Source organism: Miniopterus schreibersii (genome assembly GCF_964146895.1).
Source record: "Miniopterus schreibersii genome assembly, chromosome: 13".
NCBI classification, from domain to species: domain Eukaryota; kingdom Metazoa; phylum Chordata; class Mammalia; order Chiroptera; family Miniopteridae; genus Miniopterus; species Miniopterus schreibersii.
In genome coordinates this window covers 28809485-28830064 of record NC_138113.1, presented here as the reverse complement: position 1 = coordinate 28830064, position 20580 = coordinate 28809485, and the positions used below count along the sequence as shown (strand labels likewise).

At 47.5% G+C, this 20580-nt stretch overlaps 1 protein-coding gene across 3 annotated transcripts in view; it reads right to left on the bottom strand.

Moving 5' to 3' along the window:
• SPTBN1 (spectrin beta, non-erythrocytic 1) overlaps positions 1 to 20580 on the bottom strand; it is a 177671-nt gene that overhangs the window by 16984 nt on the left and 140107 nt on the right. For all 3 annotated transcript variants that reach the window (XM_081157102.1, XM_081157103.1, XM_081157104.1), the window contains 14 exons: positions 19533 to 19686; positions 18196 to 19066; positions 17978 to 18115; positions 16444 to 17200; positions 15433 to 15635; positions 10445 to 10535; positions 7546 to 7692; positions 6402 to 6665; positions 4823 to 5047; positions 4265 to 4354; positions 3807 to 4088; positions 3122 to 3252; positions 1688 to 1892; positions 939 to 1313 (listed from right to left, as the gene is read on the bottom strand). In XM_081157102.1, coding sequence (XP_081013228.1) covers positions 939 to 1313; positions 1688 to 1892; positions 3122 to 3252; positions 3807 to 4088; positions 4265 to 4354; positions 4823 to 5047; positions 6402 to 6665; positions 7546 to 7692; positions 10445 to 10535; positions 15433 to 15635; positions 16444 to 17200; positions 17978 to 18115; positions 18196 to 19066; positions 19533 to 19686 — 3933 coding nt within the window. The remainder of the gene's footprint in view (positions 1 to 938; positions 1314 to 1687; positions 1893 to 3121; positions 3253 to 3806; positions 4089 to 4264; positions 4355 to 4822; positions 5048 to 6401; positions 6666 to 7545; positions 7693 to 10444; positions 10536 to 15432; positions 15636 to 16443; positions 17201 to 17977; positions 18116 to 18195; positions 19067 to 19532; positions 19687 to 20580) is intronic.

Here is a 20580-nt window from a genome sequence, read left to right as displayed (position 1 = left end):
GGTGGTTCCTCCACGGAGCAAACCCCAAAGCCTGTGGCTGAATCTGGGTGGCCTGTTTCATAAATAAAGACTTATCAACACATAGCCATGCCCCTTTATTTTCACATTGTCTGTGGCTGCTTTACACTACATGGCAGGGCTGAGAAGCTGCAACAGGAATGGTATGTCCCACAAAGCTGACAACGTTTACTATCTGGGATTCTAAAGAAAAGTCTGCCAACCCCTACACTATAGGACCAATGTGCTCTTAACAGACAAGAACAAAACCCCTGACAGACTGAGGGCTTGTATCTATAATAAAACTGACTTCTTCTCTAGGACCATGAAATTTGTGTGTATGGGGGGGGGGGGGGGGGAATAGTTTGTTTTTTATCTAAAAGACATAAGATTGAACAAGAAACAGTGCGGAGATTAGAGCGACCTGGAGAGTAAGAGTACTACACACTCTTACTGTTACATTGTTACCACTTTGTCAAACATTTTTACACAGCTTTGGACATTTTGCACTGGGGGGAAACACCAAGCATATTAAAATATTAGAATCCTGTTTCCCTCTTTCAGTTATATAACTCAGACCCTGGCTGACAGAAAATAATAAGGCATCATTTTGGAAATTATTCTGGATGGATATGACAACATAATACAAATTCTTGTTGAAGTCTGTCACTTGCCAGGGTTCTGTGTGAGCATCTGGTTTATTTCAATCATGAGTATGTTCCCCTAACGATGTCTGCAGGTGTGGCAAATGTAGAACTTTAGGACTGATAAGTTCTCCCAAATAAATGGAGCGTTTTTAAGTGTACACACACACACACACGAGCGTTTCATTTAGGCCATTCTTTGAGGCATGTTTTGAGGAGTCAAGGAATGGCGAGAGATGCACAGAGACTCTCTCTGGAAAAAGAAACTGCCAACCCCAGGACAGCTCTGCCACCCACCTGGGTGCCCAGGGCCTGGATGTCATGCTCGAAGGTGGTGTGCATCCTCTGTAAGGTCTCCACTGTGTTCTGATCTCTCCCCAGCTCCTCAGGGAGCTTCTTGTGCTTGTCCTGTATGCGCCCAAAGATCTCCTTGGCATCGTGGTAAAACTTGTGCAGTTCGTAGGAGGCAGCGAGAATCTGTGTTCTCGTGTCAATGAGCTCCAGCAGGTCCGCCCAGGCTTCGTTGAGCCCGTCTTTCCACTCGGCAATGGTGGCGGCGTCTGAATGGCCTGAGTTGATGAGCTCATCTGCCATGTGATTGACCGTGTCCACACGCTCCTGCCCAATGTTCCCCGTGTCCCGAGCAAATTCCCGGAATCGTTCCTGTAACATCTGGAACGGAGATGAGCGTAAAGAAATCAGTGAGAATACAGTGAACATTTTACTTCTTGATCACTTGGATGTCCTTTGGAAAGAAACGAGTAGGCTATTATGCATGACCTGACAACAGAACTTAGCTCTAAAGCCTCTTATCGATCAGGCTTCCTTCAAATTCACTGGAGCCCGAGTAGGGCACTGACTGGCTCCTTGTCCTTTTACTACAGACAGGGGCAGAGTCGCCCAGTGATAAAAATGCAGACTTGAAATTAAATCCCATGACCTTTGCATCCAGGGTGTTTTATCTGCTCACAGACAAAGAATGCAAGCGGCCTACCATACCCACAGCTCACTGCACACCCAACTCACGCTCTGCCTGGAGTACTTGCCGTGACATGCTCGTAGTCCTGCCCCAGCTCATGCGACCCTGCGACCACCTCCCTCTCCGCGATCCACTGTTCCAGGTCGTCCACCTCCCGGTTGAGCTGGAACAGCCTGTGCCTCTCGTCCAGCTTGCCTCTCCTCTCTTCGGCCAGGTCCTTCAGACCCGCGTACAGCTTATCCACTTTGGACTGCCGCATGCTAATGCGCTCACTGGAAGGGGGAGGGTGATGGGGGAAAAGGACCTTAAATGTCAAATTTCCTTCAGGGAGAAAACAAATGAGGTGAAAAGGAACTTCTGGTTAACGTATTTAGCCTAAAAAGTAAAACTCTAAAGTTTGACTTCAACTCCAAGAAAGGCCAACATCTAAACAAAATGAGGTAATTAAGGCTGAAGGCCATGCTGACATGTTGGGGGGGGGGACAGACACACAGGACTAACTGCACTGCTGGCTCTGCAGGTCAGGATTTCCTCTGACGTTAAAAGTTAATGAAAAATCCAGGAGCCACCTCACATTCTCAAGTACAATGCTGCCAAAGGGACAGATGATACTTCCATCTGGCAAACACCCGAACCTGCTCTGGGCTGTTCGCACTTCTCGGCTGGGAGGGCAGGCCCTGCTGCTCCCGTGGGCCCTGGGTGAACTGCACCCTTCTCCCTGCCTCCAATTTCTCCTCAGAATCCTGTCTTGTGACAGGAAAGCAGACACGAGGACCTGCTGATGCCTGGCCCTGGAGACCAGAACAGCCTATTTCCTGGGAATCCTGATCATGAGCACCTGAGAGACCCCATCTCCAATGTGCCTTGGATGACGCACACGGCCAATTCTTTTCCTTTCTGAGTCATAAAAGGCAGCTATAAACATTTAAAGCCTAAAATGACTACCACTGAAGTTAATACAGGAGCCTGGCACAGAGTCGGGAGCACCACACACTCACCTTTATCTTTTTATTCCTAGGCCTTCTAGGACTTGGTGTGTACGGGGTAGGAGGTGGTATCCTTTTGTTCTTTCTGGGAGCCCTTTTACTTAATAGGCCCATGTGTCCTTGTTTTCCACTCCTAATTACTAGTAACTACTAGTAACTAAACTATCCTATTCTTCTTAAAACTAGAAATTACTTTCCTAAACTGGATGACTTTTTTAATCCACAGGTAGGTGCTTTGATAACCTTATCTGTGCAAATCACTCTGCACTTCTGACTCATGTCATCAATGACCTTTCAACAGGGCCCTGACCAGAGGAGATATTTCACTGACAAGAGCAATTTCCTACATAACAGGTTTGGCCTTCTGATGCAGCACAGGCCTACTGGGTCTGTTTTAAAAATTCTGGTGCCAGCTACTCAAGATGAATGCAACCACTTGCTTCTGCATGGGGTGAAGTAAGAGGCCCTCATGGGGAGAACTGATAGCCTGGTCTCATCTGTACAAATGGCATCACCTTTCAGGATGGCTGTCGGCCACCAGGGCCCGGCTGGTCTTGGAGAGCTGGTGCACCGTCTCTGCGTAGTCCTCCACGGCTTGCTCCAAAATCTGGTGCTTCTTCAACATGGAAACGGCGCTCTGCTCATCCTGCAAAGAAAGGGGACGGTCACAGTCACCGCCGTCCCCTCTGCCCCAAGACCACCTTACAGGAAGCAGTCTGACTACACGGTGGGGCAAGAGGAAGGACTTTTAAGAAAAACCCCAGAAGTGTGACAGGGGCGGTGGAACCAGAAGCACTTCAAGAGCGTCAACGTGGACTGGACAGTGTGAAGGACCAACGTGAGGATAACGCAGAACGACTAACACCCCTCTAGGGTATAAAGTAAAACTTGGGCACAGGAAGTGTGTACTGGCTGTCTGAAGCTCCTCACAGTGTAACAGATATGTGGGTCCAACAGCATTCTGGAACCTGAAAATACTTGCAAACTGTCTTAAAAGTATCATGCATATTGTAAAATTTAGGTAACCCTGTAACAAAAGAGTGCAAGAAGGATTCTGGCAAATTTCTACAGCAATGAAATGTTTCAAAGACACAGCCATCAGCAAAAAAGTTCAGGGACAGGTCAAGGCTGGGTCTGAGGATCTTCCGGGGCCAGGATGCGTCCAGCTTCCTTTCTGGGGGGGTCAGAACCCTCTCTCACCTTGGCCTTCTCCTCAGACATCATGTACAGCTCCTGCTCACTCATCCACGCCTCGGCCTCGGCGGCATCGAAGTAGTACTGCTGGGCCCGCTGCGCCTCCTCCAGCCGCCGGTGCCGCTTCTCCGTCTCCTCGATGAGGAGGCTCCACAGCTGCTTCAGGTCGGCGAGCCTCTGCCTGATGGCCTCGGCGCTCAGGCTGCTGCTATCGGTGATGATGTTCTGGCTCCTCTCAAAGATGTCGTCGATGCGCGGCTGGTGCCCCTGGATTTCCTTCTGGAGGGTCTGCGGGAGCGGGGAACACACACAAGAGGTTTGCTAAACAGCAACAGCACGCTGTTTATGCCAAGCTGAGAGGGCCACAGAGAAAGCGCAAGGCTTCAAAGCTCTCTCACATTCTCTGCCCTCTAATTTGGAGCAGTTGTTTACCACACTGAGCTCGCCCGAGCACAAACGCTTACCTGATTTTTCTTTATTAACAGCTGCACAGTCTGGAGGTTGTGGCCATGATCCGTGGAAGTTGCCAGAGGCATCCTCTCTCCAACCCACAACTGGAGAGAATTGTAAGGAAGTGGTTAGGAGCACTCAAAAAGAACAAATACTGGACGTGAGCAAGTACAGCAGGGAGTAGCAGGGAGGCCAGCCTGAGAGAACCGTGTCTGATCCTCCTGGGACGGGCAGCCAAGGAGCTGGCCCTGCTCTGGTCGGACACAGGCGAGTGCTGGTCTCCCAAACCTTACTTCATCCGCACTTACTGTGAGCCCTCGTTCTTCATTTGTTTTGAAAATTACTGTTCTAAAGTCATTAAGACACCAGAGTATCTTTAGGAAAACAGACAGAAAAATGGAGATGCATTTCGTGTGAGCGGGGAAAGAACCCTCAGAATGCACATAATATCGGCCTTGATAGCTCGGCTCACCAACGTGTCCCGTGTGGTGAGAACAGAGGTGGGAACATGGGCTCCAACAACAGGCCAGGAGGTCTACGGAAAAGCTGCTCATGCGGCAGGGTCTACTCACGATCTCGTCCTCCACATCCCTGTTGAACTGGTGGATCTCTTTGGAGGCCAGCAGGTTGTGCTTCCGCTCATTCAGGGGCTCCAGCAGTTCCATGAACTTGGTCTGCACAGTGAGGCGCTTGCTGTCCACCTCGTCGGTGCTCTTCCCCTCCTGACTCAGGGCCTGAGCCTGGCTCTGCAGCTCCTCAATCTCCTTCTTCCGCACCTCCATCTGATTCTCCAGCATCTGAGGGCAGAAAACAGACCCACCTTTACACCATAGACACGGGCGACACGGACAGTCCTATAAGACGTTTGTTTTGGGCACTGGCCAAAATGGCAGATTGAATAATATGAATTTATACAGTGGAGAGCCTAAGAAATGTTTCCTAACGTGGATCACACTATCAATTAGCATTCCACTCTGTGATTTTTTTTAAAAAACTCTTTTCTAGGATTTTTTAATTTGGGAGGATATTCAGGTTTAGCCAGGAAGTTGGGAGGAAAATAACAGGGAAAACAAAAGAATTAATTATGGGAAAGGAGAGTCTTCATCTGCCTGTTCAAAGCCACAACGATGTTGGAAGCCAGTGTAGCCATCAGGAAGGAATCAAGTCTTGAGGTTCCGGTTCTTTTAGGCAAGGAGAGCTACTGCTATCATCTTCTCTCAATTTCTTCAGTCAGAAAGCTGATTATTCTTTCTTTATATACTTGGATAATCAGCTGAAAACATATTGTTTGTTTACATGAAGGAAATGGGCAAAATTGAAAGCATAGGTGTCTCACTCAGGACACACCACACTGGGAAGACCATATACCCTGACAGCTTAGATACAAGGGAACCAAATCTGGTGAGAAATGGACTCCCTCTGTAGGTTGGGGAGATAAATAGATATCACTAAAAACCTCCCAGGAAAAAAACTCCAGAATGCCTAATAACCTGAAGAGCAGAGTAGCCAAATTATTTAGCAAAAGGAAGGGTAGGTGTAACTGTGAAGAAATAAGACCAGGTACTTGGCAAAGATGCTCTTGCAGCACCTGGCTCTAGGCAGAACTGCTGGGCCTGGAATTTGGCCACAATGCAAACTCAGCCAGGGGAGCCACCTGAAGATTCTGCACCAACCTCCTTTCTCAAGCCCACTGCAGCTGTTTTCTCATAAATTTGAAGTAAATTCATTTGCCCATAGAATGCTCTATCATAATATAAAAAATTCAGATTTCTTGCACACTGGACAACTGTGATAACCATCACCTATCTAGACATTACATGGTAATATTTGCAAACATGATTACTTTCCTTCATGTAAATTGCAGAACTGAATGAAATGAACACTTATTCAACTGTTAAATGGTGGTGCTATCCATCAACTAAGATGATGGTGATAAAAAAAGTATTCCCAGGCACAAACACCCAATACTTCTACTTATATTGTTTCTTTCCATTTGGTTCTGGAAATGTCCCATGATGCTATTGGAGCAAACACTGCTGGGTTAAAATCCCTTCACACAGAAGGTGAATGGTGGAGAACACAGTGGGTGAATTAAGACCGTGACAATAAAAAAGAAACAGGTCAAAGTAGGTGGTCACTCCACCCACTCACCTGCTGCTTTTTCAGCAGGATGTTGACGCTGGTCAGGTCTTTGCCATAGTCATCAGACTGAATCTGACTCTCTAGGCCGTGCAGCCACTTGTCCAGATCTGCGCAGCTCTGGGTGAAGAGTTCAGCCTTGTTTGCATCAAAGAGTCGCTGGGCCTTGGTCTGGGTGGTGGATTCAAGGACTTCCCACATTTTATGTAAACCAGTGAGCTTCTCTTTTACCACGGCTTCAGTCTCGGGCTTTTCTGAAATGAGCTGCATTCCTTCCTAGAAAACACAAACCACCATGGTTATAAATAGTTTGCTAGAGAACAAATGTCACTGTGAAAAACAAACCTAAGGTTATTTGATCTGTGATTTACCCATTCATTCAACAATACCCCACCACACACACACACCCTTTCCATGAAGTTACTGCTCGATAAAACTGACAATGACCTAGTCTACGCACCGGCTTCCATTAGAGTCAAACAAGAAATGATTACCGCACACTGAAATAGTTTCAACTGGGGCAATGGGACATTTAATGCTAATAACCTAAGACTCCATTCCCTCCATGCCACCCCCAAAAGACCATAATACAGTCTTTTAACTGTTACGAGTCTGAAACAATATAAAAAGTGTCAAAGAAGAGATGGGAGGGTGAGGAACTTCATCACATTCACATTTGGTTATGCTTATGGCTGCAGAGAATATAGTACATTTTAAATTATTAGTAACTAGAATATGGTACTCACACAAGAAAAATAAGGAAACTTAAAAATATGTAATATTTCTAAATTCTGTGCAAGTGAATTTAATTGGTCCGTCACAGTCCTATGCACAGAATACAGTCATGATAGTGGGGACGCTGCCTGGGGGCTTACAGCCCACCGTGTGAGGCAGGTGAGACCCACAACAGAAACCAGACCTGGACTCATGGGAAGACACATGGAGACTATGTACCAGCTGTAGGGTTCTGCTGCGTTGAAGTCAGGAACTGACAAGTGGACAGGGGACTACAACTGACTGTGTAACTTTTGTATCTGGTCAAAAAGGACTCGGATGTGTTGGAAAATGTGATAAACAAACAGGGGCTCATTTTCACCCAATTTTTTTTCTCACCGGGGCCACACCGTGGAAATGTCAGCCTCATCAGTCAACTCACCTTCTCAATTTTGTCAAGCCATTCTTTGTTGGACGCAAGTTCTGCCATAAATGCTTGATGCTTTAACCATTTACTGTGTAGGTTTCTGGCTTCATCGTAGGACATGTCCTGGGCTGTAAGCATCTTTTCATTGATCCAGAGAGACAGCTGGGAGAAAAGAAAAACAGAATAGGAAGGTTTCAGAGATTGTGGTTACAGTCATCAGCCCCTTTTCTGCCTGGAAAGAGGTGTATTATGTCATACCAGGCACACTGCACATGCTTCCATGTGAAAAGACAACCAAATACTGACTTTATAACTCTGACCTGCCATGACAGGTAGTTCCACTGCATGGACAATGGACCTGAGCCATGCTGCAGACTATGTATCTAACATTAAGTCCAGGAGCACACAAGCTCTTTGAGCCAGCTTTCAAACTGTCTGGCACTCTTAGCCAGCGTTCCCCCCTAACGCCTGTTTAAAATTCTGTCCTAACCAGCCCAAGTCACAACCTTCCCTTCCATATAGACACCTGTGGCAGCTATACCATGCTAACCACGATTAACTGTCTTTTACTCCACTTGGTAATTTTTTACTCTTTTAATTCTATTATAAAACCACCAAAATTCCTCCTCTCTTATCCTTCCCTCCCCTTCACAGGGGTATCTATGGGAATGTCCCAAAGCATAAATCACTCACAGAAGGAATAAGGCAACAATGATGGCCTCTCACTGATGCCCTTTCCTTCACTTTGAGTAACTTTCATCCCTTTTTCTACAGCCACTATTTCTCCAAAGGGCTTTCCGTTCAGACCAAGCCCGCTTCGCAGGACTGGATTTTGAGACCCAACATGTCGACCTGGATCTGGACTCTGGGAAGCCAGAGCCTGCCAGCTGCTGAAAGACCTGAAAAGGGAGTTCTCTTGTGGGGCTCAGGCTGGGAGTCAGCCCAGCCCTGGCCCTGGGCATACTTCTCTTGCTGGCTCTCATCCCGATCCACCAGGCTCCTCACTGCCTGCCTGTAGTTGGCCATGCCAGGGCCCCAGCTCCTATCCCATACACAGTGAGAACCCAGGAAGAGTTCTTTGTTTGACCAGGTTGAAGATACACACAAGAATATAGCATCAGCCCGAAAGCAGAAGCAAACATCTTCAGGGACCATGGGAAGGACTATCATTTTATCTATTTACTTTTCCTACGTGTTCCTATTTATGAATCCAGTTATGTAAATGGAAAACGGGTTGGAAATTTCAACAGGGTTTCTCCCAAGGGTTCTTTTTGCCCTCTCAACCTCCTGCTCATTTCCGGGCATTCATCTCAAATTTAGCCCAGGTCTCACCAGGGTCAGGTGAATGAATTTCATTGATCCCCTATCCTCCCTAAATACGGCCCGAAGTTAAAACAAGTCATTGATGGGGCTCTGAAGGAAACATCAAGGTTGTACAGGGGCTTCCAATCTGTGGAAGGCATAGCCCAGGCTGCAAAGGCCTCCTGATCCCTTTCACGCTCTTCAATGGTGAAGGGCCACTTGGTGTTCACTGCAACCCAAGTGCAATGCCACACAGCCAGTGTTAGATCCCATTCCTCTCCTCTGTGCTCTGTTCTGGGACATGAATGCCCCTTTAAGTAAGCATCCTATTCAAATGGATTATTAATGCCTGAATGTCGCTTGGAGAGGCACTCCTGTCTTCAGCCTGTCTGGCTCCAGGCAAATTCCCTGGAGACCAAGCTTCATCAATGTGCTGCTGAGAGACTAGTAGCTTAGGGACTTTCCTTCTTAAGGTTTAGCTACTGGAGCACATTGCCAGATTCACAATAAGACCACAGTTTAATGGACATGAAAGACTGCTCTGTCACAGATGATCTAACACAACTGTTATTAGCGTCCTATTTCCTTTAACACACAGCCACAACTTGCGCAGAAGGTGCTGTGATGATCTGAGGCACCTTCGTAGCATACAACCTAACCCCGTCCCCACACCCCCTCCTCCCTTTCCCCACTCAGGGTCCCTATAGCTTCACTTGGATATTCTTCACCCCACTCTTGCCTCAGGGAATTCAGTCTAAAAATACAGAGGACAGGGTCACCCCGTTGCTCTCTGGCACACAGAGAAATATGATGCGCTCCTGAACTCACATGTGAAGTCAGCCAGATGCTTTCCTCCAGCTAAGCCTTCAGACAGACCGCATTTTGCTGGCTAGTTTTCTAAGTTTGTTTATGCATGTACCAAGGGAGCATAAAGTAGTATGAGAACCACCAGATTAACACCACATGTTAAAACTCTGAATCTGAAATCAGGCTTATTGCTCTTGGCATATTAGACACGAATCTAAGGAGGCTGAGCGATGGATATTCGAAGGTCTTGAGTAAGAAACTTGGTATTTACTTTTAAAATCTCTGCTTTTTAACTGGGTAGCTACTTCCAGTTCTTTTTAGTTCTTTCCCTTCCATTCCATTGGAAAGAATGGACATCGCTTTAAACAGTTAAAGTATTAAATGCTTTTAGGTCACAAACTATCCTAGGACATCACTGTCTGGTATAATGTTATTAGACGATGGAAATGGTCTCCACCTGTGTTGTCATAGGTGGCTAGTGAGCACTCAAATACAGCTGGAAGATGGAAGAGCTGCATTCTTAATTTTAGTTCATTTTAATTAACTTAAAATGAAATAGCCACAGGTGGCTAGTGTCTACTATAATGGACAGCACAGCTCTAGACTATCCTATTCCAGATTATAATAATCTAGTTACTCTCAGTGGTGACTTATAGGTTGGAGAACTGACGTGGTATCATACTGCTTCACCTGAAGATCATGTGATATGAGTTTCTGGCCTCAGTTTTATTCCAGGGGCTCTTCTGCCAAATGCTGGCTGGCTCTTGCCAGAACCCAGGAAGGGAGAGCTGAAAGGGAGACATACCTCCTGACAATCTTGCAGGAATTTCTGAAGATCCCTGTTGTCCTTCAATCTCATGAGAAGCTCACTGGCTGCCTCACGATTCTTCCTATGTCTGTTATAATAATAAGAACATTTGAAAAAAGGAATTAGAGAATCTTGAAACACAGACTTCATAATTCAGTGTCTTTCCTGGGTTCCTATATATGCTGGAAACAGTTTGCTTACAGTTCTCAATTATGTCAAGGAGATAACATAAACAAAAGAGTTCAGCATTTTCCAAATGCTGTACCATTTGACATGGTACAAAAGAGCAAAACACCTAAGCCACACAAACCTGGTGCTTCCTAATCTAGTGGTAGGGGAGAAAAAAACCTGAGCTCTCAGGGTGTACAAATCCCCATTTTAGGCACTGTGAAAGAATTAGAAACATATCTTCAAGAAACCTGTAACTGGGTGACAAGACATGTACATGGCTAAGAAAATACAGATAATTAGTATTTCCTGATAAACAGATTCCCATTTTGAGCAAAACTCACGAAAAACAGTAACAAACCAGAAATGAAAACTTTTATTTAGACCTGTGAGATTACCAGTCAAACCTACTCTTTATTAATAGACAAGTGTAACCAAGGTTTAAAGAAGTTAAAGCACAAAATCTTAAATGAAAAAACTGTAAGAGCTGGAAGGAGCTGCTGAACTTGGTGAAGGGAAAACGGGGAGCCTGCTTGAACACTGTACACAGGCTTCTTCACACACCATGGAGGTGTCGGAACGCACTGGCAAACTCCCTGCATGCACCCAGTGGCTTGGTTTCTCCACCAGAGACTGTGCTGTGCAAGGGCTGCCTTCCCATGGTTCCTTGCAACGGGGGGAGCTGTCCCACACCCGGAATCACGCAGCTCCCAACACGGCTGCGTAACCCAGCAGGCTGGCCGAAATGTAGCGCCCTCAGAGGGGCAAAGGACAGAGGCATCTGCAGACGGGGAGGTCTGAGCTTCTCACTCTGATTCTCAAAACCCTTTCTTGCTCACGTGCCTGGGCAAGGCCTCTCATCCGACCCTGCCAGTCCCCGTGGGATGGGAAAGAACACAAAGTCTGATTCTCCACAATGACGAGGCAGGTTGGTGAGCACTTGCCGACTTTTAAAGAACCCTCCTGAGCAGGGAGGGAGACATTATAGAGATGCCACGTGCCACACGGGTCCTCAGTGAATGCTGGCGAAACAAGTGGTAGTGGCAGCACTGCAGCTGTTACCCGCCTGGGAACTAAAGGAAAACACCCTCTGCTCCTGCAGGTGCCAATGACTGCAGATCGACAGGAGTAACATGAGTGGAAGTAATACTGCTAGGTATGTGCCTGACACATCTAATGAGTCTTTAAAATTTTTACCTGAAAGGGGTTCCATAGCTCCAGGAAAATGAATCTTAACATGCTTATACCACTTAGACAAATGCGAAAATAGAAAAATACTTCTTATATAATGCTAAATGGAAAGAGCTCATGCATAATTCAACAATATAAAACTGTGCCACAGGTTAGGTAAAAACTAAAATGGCATGTGCTAGGGATGAAATTAAAGATATTTCCCCCACTAATTTTGGACATTCTTTCTCTTCTATAACAATAAGTAAAGGCCAATCCCCTTCACTTTATTGCTATCCTTTGTCAGAGACCAAAAGTTAAAAATAAAAATAAAATTTTTTAATGTTGTTGTTGAATCTGGGCTAAAGTCATCTAAAAATGTGAGGGGGAAGGAACATCAAGAAAAGTTCATCAAGTGCTCTACCCTTGAATTCCAGTCACCATTAGTGGGAAGTTTTGAGATAAAGCAAATTGTCTGGAAGGAGGTGATTTGAGTTGGAGTTAGCGACAGTATGAGTCCTGCCTTTAGTAGGTCTCGAATGAAGAGCCCACACCCTTCCACAGCATCCCAAGAAAGCACTCGGACGGGCAGAAGAATCAGATACTGGCAGTTACAATAGGGCATGGGAATAAAAACAACTTCACACTGTCTGGGAGATTCACTAAGGGAGGAAACACATCAGACAGAATGCTGAATGCCTTTCGGAGACCATCGAGTTTCACGTGTGCCCAGCAGATATCTGCCCGACAATCTTCCTCTTACAGTGGGACCACGGAGAAGGAAAAGCTAGGTGACTTAGGGCCCTATGTCCGAATAACACAGATCTACGGGAAGGGCAAGATGACGGCCTTTGAGGGATGTGTGCGGTGGACTGAAAACAGCTACACAGGCAGCTGACACTGCTGCTGACTCAGGAAATCCTCGAGAGAAGTGCGTGTGGCTTAACTGTCTGCTAGGGGCGACTGAAATCGCTCATGGGAAGTGAAACTCAGGAAAGTCTTTCAAAGCCGGGTCATGGATTTAATTATAGGGAAGGACCTTCTATAAAACTTGGCCGTAGTTTCCCACAGTCCTAAGAGTGCTTTGTTTGGCGGCAAGGTTAAACCTCTTGCTTGATTTCTACCTCTCACCTCCTAACCCCGTGACAGGACTCAAAAGCTCCCTCATCATGAGGTCTGAGGTGCTGGGTTAAACGTGGTTCTTGGGAAAAGTACAGAACCACAGGTGTCTGAGTAAAATGGGTGGGAATTTTAAGCGCTTTTACCCATGTGAGACAGGGTCTGGCTTCATGAAGCTGGATGCTGCTCCTCGCTCTCCCAGGATTTCCCCGTGGCTAGAATTCCCACTTGAGCCAGGAAGCAGGGGGCAGGCTGGGACAGCAGGCTCTGTTCCACCCAGTCACAAGCACTTTAAAGGCCACTGGCGCCCCACCCACATCTGTTAAGAGTCAGTGCCTTTGTTCTGGAACTTTCTCATTTTAACAAACCCAGTGGTAATTGATAAGATTTCCGGAATGTAAGAACATGATGATGACTGTGCATTCTATGAGAACAGCTTCATGAGAGCCTCAGAATGTTTCTGGAAGGGGGGTCAGATTTGAAGGCTTAGATGTTTACTTAGCTTGTGCCCCTATAGCACCTGGAACTAAGACTTGTATATTTTTACAACAGACAAGTATCCTTGGGTCAGTTTCAGATCTTGAGGCCTCTGGGGACATTAAAGTGAAACCAGAATTCAGTTAACACCAACCGAGGAAATAAGAAAACATAGTCCTCCTGAGAGCAGATCAAGTGCAAGTTGTGACTCCCTCCCCCATCTTCCTTATGCTTATGGATAGTAGAGAATCCTCTTTCCATTTCTTTTTAAAACTAGAAATCCTAAGGAGGCTCTGGAACCCCAGGAGCCCAGGCTCTCAGTCAAGGACAAAAGGAAGGTTAAGCTGAAGCTGAGGCCTGCTGAAATGTCCTCTCATATCCAGGAGTCCCCCGTCTTGACACCACCACCTGTTTCTAACAACCCTGCGCAGCTGCAGCACCAGGGGATGTATAAATACACCGGGGAAGCGGCGAGGCAGCTGAAGTCCAGCGCGAGCACACATGTCCCTACTGGCCAAGCCAGCCATCAAGAAATCAGCTGTATGCCCCTAACATGGGGGAGCATTAGAGAGAAGGGAAATTATTTTTCTCTAGGTTAAGAATGCCTGCCCAATCTCTGCTTCTCACTCATTTAAAGAAGGGCTTGCCTGGCAAGGCGTGGCTCAGCAGTTGAGTGAGGCCTAGATCTCAGTTCGATTCCCAGTCAGGGCACACGCCCAGGTTGCACCCTTGATCCCTGGTTGGGAGAATGCAGGAGGAAGCTTATCAATGACTACTCTCTCATCACTGATGTTTCTATCTTTCTCTCCCTCTCCCTTCCTCTCTCTGAAGTCAATAAAGATATATTAAATAATAATAAAAAAAAAAAAGGGCTTGATAGAGGGAATTTTTCTCTTTTGTAGCTGTTTTAAAAGATACAAAATTATAATTTATGTTACACTCTATTCCATAGTAATACCCTTAGAACAAACACAGGTTATAGGCTCTGAATCAGTGCAAAAGAGACAGGGAGAAGCTTTAGGGGAAGGAGGAATTCCCCTTTCTACTCCAAATCATAAAAAGTTAATCTGGCCCAGGGTCCCAGGTCTCAAGAGGACCTCTTAGATATTGTAAGCAAGGGAACACTCGCAGCAGCTTCTTCCTGCTCACTGCACTTGGAGCCAGAGGAGAAGCCTTGAGGAAGAGCTTGTTTCCCGATGATACCAGTCTCACAATAAGCCCTTAAATCCAGCCCAATATGGGACCAGAGAAGATCAGTTGGAATAGAGGCTATTGACTGGTAAGACCAGGCTGGAAGCGCTGGCCCCCATGCTGGTACATCCAAACCTTGACCTGCCCTGACCTCCCATTTACTAATAACAAAGGCAGGGTAAGAATAAGGGGGGAAGGTCAAACAGTCCTTCAATCAGGGAGACAAATCTTTGAGCTACAAAAAACAAAAGCATCCAATCTTAGAGACGCCTTGGCAAAGAGGAAAAGGGCCTTTTCTCTCCTCATGAACAAGATCCCATTACAGCATTACGCAAGCCAATTTTCTAAGAAAGGCCTGATAAGGTTCCTTTGTGGCTCTGCCAGGTACTGGGACAAGCAAACCTCCCCGTCCTCCCCAATCCCTTCGGACAGGCTTCAGAGGAGTCTGTGGACCTAGTGAATGTGCGCTTGGCAGGGGAAGTGTCTGGCTCTCAGGGTCCCATCGGGTGACATGCTTGTGCCAACTCTGGAAGGGCCCTGCTTTTACCTGAGTAATGCTACCTGAGTAATGCTACTCAGCATTACTGCTCTCACAGGTCTTTGGGTAAGGATTCGTTTGGTGTCCCAGGCTTCCTTTGCTTTTGTCGACACTTGTGCATGTCTTACAATGAGTACCACAATTTCAGGCAGCCATTTGCTGCTCAATGATTTCTGTGATAGGCAGGTTAAATTCTGCTAAGCGCCCATATCCCACCCATTGGGAAATTTAGACCTATAGTCCCAAAGACTCCTGGCCAGTGACTAAGATGCTTGAGAGTTCCCGGGTGCAAGACTCCCTCAAGAACCTCTGAACACTGTACCTGTCATCAATAGAGTCCACCTTCTCCTGGATGCGATCTGAGTTGATGTTCCCATCGCTCACCAGCCTCCGGCCAGTCTCCACGACAGCATTGATCTTCTCCTCATTGGCATCCATGGTGGTCATGAAGTCCTCTTGTTTTTTAATAGCCGCTTCAGCTCCTTCCAGGGTGGTGGGCATTTCGGTGTGGGCCAAAACATATTCCTTATTTAAAAAAAAAAACAACAGTCACAGAAGAACATGACATCATGAAATGCTACTCACTTTCAGCACAACAGAGACACACTTTCCTGTGTCCTACATTTCCACACAACACACCTCACCATATTTGCTTCATTGCTTATTATAATAGGAAATAAGCCAATGAATTTGATAAAACAAAAAGTTGGGAGGGGAAAAAACACAGTGCGACACCACAAGTGACTAAATTTCCCTAAGTGGTTAAATGCTCTAAATTTTTCTCCAGAGTGAGTGAGGAAAGTAAGCAATGCTTTGTGCAGCAGCCACAGGGTCCTCTCATGTGGCCATGAAGGCAAAAGTAACATTCCTTCCAAACCCTGACTTTTACAACAGATTAACCACCCCGATCTTGCTGACGATCCTCAGCTATTTTTTTTCTCTAACCTCTGCATTGTGTGTCACTGGGGGAAGTCCCTGACTCCTAGAACAAGGAAGACAGCCGATCATTAAAAAAAAAAAAAAAAAAAAAAAAAAAGGTCAATTTAATGAGATACTCTGAGGACATACTGTGAACATAAAGGGTCCTCAGTAGTAGCTGAAACAGAACCACACTTTGCAAGGCAGGACAGCTCCTGAGGGAATCTTCAATTCCTGTCCTCTACAGGAATTGTGATGGGTTTCAATGTCTTGGGAGTCAGGAAGAAAAAAGTCTCGAAACCATCCTTCTACTTTCATACAGGTGTGTTTAAGCCAGCAGCTCTGGCCAAAATGTTTCTAACGGCAACCAGGCCTGGTCCAGGAGGAAGCAAGCAAAGGAAACGAGGAGTGTTACCTGGTTGTTAAGAAAGGCTTCGGCTTGCTTGGTGTCCCTAAGGAACTGCTGGTAGGCGTGCGACTGGGAGAGGAGATTCTGCCTGTTCTCCCACATTTTGTGGAGCTCATTCCATCCAGTGTCCAAGGCCTGCAGTCGCTGCCGCAGGAACATGTACTGGGCGTCGGTCTGCCCCTGGGTGACCATCTCACCCATGTCCCTCATCTTCTGGTAGTCCTCCTCATAGTTGTCGATCTCATTCTTGATGTTCTCGTGCTGCGTGAGGAGTTTTTCTGCCTCAGTCAGGGTGTTGGGCATGTCCTCCGACGCAATGGCCGTCTGGGTCCTGGAGAGCCAGGACTGGAAATCGTCCAGGTCCCGCAGGAACTGCTGCAGCTTGCTGGCCTCGCCCAGGGAGGCCTCACGGTTCTTCAGGGTGGTCTTCATCTCCTCCCACACGTCGCTGATTTCAGCCAGTCGAGACAGGATAGCCTGCGCCTGGTCGGGGTGCTCGGACTCGAGCTTCTCTGCCTCCTTCTGCAGGTCGCTCAGCTTCGCCTCGATGGCCACCAGGTCTCGCTCCATGCCAGTCAACTTGCGCTGCAGGGCCATGACGCCAGCCAGGTCGTTGCCCAGGTCCTGGGTAGATTCGATAACCTTGGTCTTCTCCCGAATCCAGGACTTGGTTTCATTGCACTCAAGGTGGTAGTTCTGGATGCTCAGGGCAGAGAGAAGGGCATCCTTCTTCCTGTCAACCAGTTCTCTGAACTGACTCCACCTGTGGGTGCAGGGGCAGCAGAGAGGATTGTGGGAGAGGCTAGCAGCTCGTGGCTGAATAATGGAATTAATAGTGATGGTCAAAGCTGCACTCCCCCCGCCTCCATCTCTGCTGTGACTTTTGGGAAAATCATCTCAGTATATGGACATCAAATGTTACTGAAACAGCTCAGGGGTGCAATTTAACCTGGAAGTGTCTGACAGGAAGAAAGACTTGTTAAAGAGCTCCAACATGAGCTGTGACAATATATCTGTCCCACAAAGTCAACTAATCCATGTCTGCCATACACATCTTACTCATCCCTGAGCTGCACCTGACGACATTTTCCAAACCCAAAACCTGACAGTGGCCTTCGGACCTGAGGCTATCCTGCCATAACCTATTCAAATGCTGTGTACTCAACAAAAAAATCAGACCAAGACAAAGGTCTACCTTGGCAATCAGGACTTTCACTGGCCAATTATGTCTCAAACATCTTAAACTTTGTTCTGGAAATCATTTTATTGAAAGGGATAGGGAAGGGAGCCACCTTGATGTCTCACCAAGGCCCTAACTTCTGATGTGGGGAGGGGCAGGTGCCAGACTGTTCTGAATGACATCATCCCAGATGCTTCCTGCAAAATGAGGGTATGTCGAAAGGGAGATGCCAGTGTGGTGACATCAGCACCACATGCCAGTGGCCCCTGTATGGGAAATTCCTGACAGCACAGCTCAGCAAGTAACCTCAGCCTCCCTGGCCCCGCACATGGGGCCACACACCGCTGGCCTCACCCTCACCTCGTGTTCAGTTTGTCCTGCTGGGCCTTGATTTCCTTCTCACTTGGGTGGCCGCTGTGCATCAGCTGTCGCGCAATCTGGTTTACCACTGCAACCCGGGAAGCTTGGTTGTTCATTTCCGGCTCCAGGCTCTCAAATCTGAAAGGCAATTTGACAGGGTAGTCACCTCCTTGGTCACGACTGGCACAAGAGGCAGGCTGGCACCCCTCCCCCCTCACCTGTGCTGGATGACCTCCAGGTCCTCCAGCTTCTCTGGGATCTGCATGTTGTTGAGCCACTGCTCCTTCTCATCGATCCAGAGCTCACAGGCGTCAGCCTCACTGAACATCTTGTATAGGGCCAGGGTGTCCTGCAGCGCCTGCTTCCTTAGCCGTGTCAGCTCTGCCACCTCCTTGTAGCGCTCCTCGATGCCCGACAGCCTACCCCTGACCTCCGCGGACTCGGCATGCTCCCGCGGGAGGGCGCCCGCCTGCTCATGCAGCGTGTCGATGGTGGGCCTGTAGTTGGCGATCTCCTCCGCCACATCCTTGTGCTTCCGGACCAGGGACTGGGTGGAGTACTCGTCATGGCCCACATCGTTGCTGGAGACAATCTTAAGGATGTCCAGCATCCACGCGTCAATGTCGTCAGCATCTGCCTGGAACTGGTGCAGCAGTGAGGCCTCCTCCAGGCGCTTCTTCCGAATGGCTGAGAGCTGCTCCAGGTTGGCCCACTGCTCCCGGATGTAGATGATCCTCTCTCGGATCTTCTCGGACCCAAAGTGTTCCTCCGCGATCATGTCTTCCCCTTCTTTGATGGCCTGCTCAAAGTGGCCGCTGCGGCCACTCATCTCATCCTCGAAGGCCCGGTGCTTGCTAAGCAGGCGCATGACACTGGTCAGGTCTTTCCCGTAATCGTCAGAAGACAGGATCTTCTCCTTCTCCCGTATCCAGCCTTCCTCTTCTGCCATCTCCCAGAAGAACTTCCAGAGGCGCCGGGACTCTTCCAGGCGGGCGCGGCGCTCAGCAGCCAGCTGGCAAAGCTCTTGGTAACAGAACTCCATGTGGGCCACACGATCTCGGATCACCTGGGGGTCGCAGGGCTTGTAACCTGTTGAATGCCAAGGAAGGAATGGGGGTGTGACAGAGTTCAGCATAGGTTTCCTGCTTGTTCTTACTACTAGATTAGCAGGGCCATGCTATGAGGTGAGTACTTTCTATGATCTTGACTGGAAGCGGAGAGAGGGGCAATGATTAGTATTAGTATGTCCACCAGGTTGTAGGTACACAGCCATATTAAGTGTGGTCTGGCAAAGTTTCACTGCCAAACATCAAGCCACTCAAATCCAAGCAGCACTTGAGTATTTAAGGAAAAGACATGTCCATTTGAGAAAAACAAGAAAAGGGTTAAAGTGCTCAGAAGGCCACCCCACTGACTCATGTACCCACAGCATGGAGGTGGACAAACCCACTGTGAAGCTACATCGGCACAGTCACTTCAAAAGCCCCACTGCCATACACAACCTGTCTACTCCTATAAAGAGGTGCCTCTGGTGACTGGAATGGTGTATCCTTACCTTCCCCATCCGTGGCAAACTTCTGTGCAGAGGCATTGACTCCCCTCACCCGCTCTGCCTGGATGCCAATGTCAGCCTCCACCAGGGCGTGCTTCTGTAACAGGTCTTCCACGCCAAGCAAGTGTTTGCCATAGTCTTGAGACAGTAATAGCACCTATACACAAGAGGTAACAGAGAGGGCACCTGTGAAGTCAACCTTGACTTTGGCATCTTATAATCTTCAAACAAGCTGAGAGCCAGCGACCAAGCTGCACCCTCCACGGAGCCAGCCACCCTTCCCATCTCTTGAGGGGAGAATATGATGCGCAAACCAGGACGAAGCAAACCAAACGCGGAAGCCTGCATCAGGGGAGACACGGGAAACTAAGGACCATCTACCCTGGAATAAGCAAGTCAGCTCTCCACTGAGGACAGGATGGGAAACAAAGGGGGAGGGGGCAACCAGTGTGAAACGTAAACTGGGGCTCCAAGAGGAAACCTGCAGCAACAGCTACTGAAGAAGAAACAGGTAATAAGAGCTGTTTCACTTCCAAGTTTAAAGAAATCTCTTATACGCTGCCAACCCGTTTAAAGGGATGCTTTCCTCAGTTCAGAGCTTGCTGGCAGCTCTGCGAGGCATATACAATCAATGGAAGGAGGGTCTAGTGAGCAGCTTACCAGCCACATCTTTCACCAAGTAAGAACAGAGTTCAGGGCTATATAGGACACCAAAGTGCTTCTTTGGTTTAAGTCTGAGCTCACTAACATTTTCTTTTGTTTCTCCCATCAGCCCAATTTGGGGGCCTTATCCCGCATCCTCTCCAGATAGAATTTCTACTTCATGCTTACTTCTGAGGAACTCCCTGATACAATCTGAATTAAAATGTGCACCACGAACTGTAAAAAAAACTCCTCTCTGCTAGATTTTATGAACATTTGTATTTTAAGAGGTCAAGACAGACTACATGTGAGAACACCATAAATCTAGGATTGTAAGAGGGAAGGTTGATGTTATCAGTGACCTTGCCCCACTGCCAGGAATGGTTCAAGGGGTGAGCAAAGGTGAGGG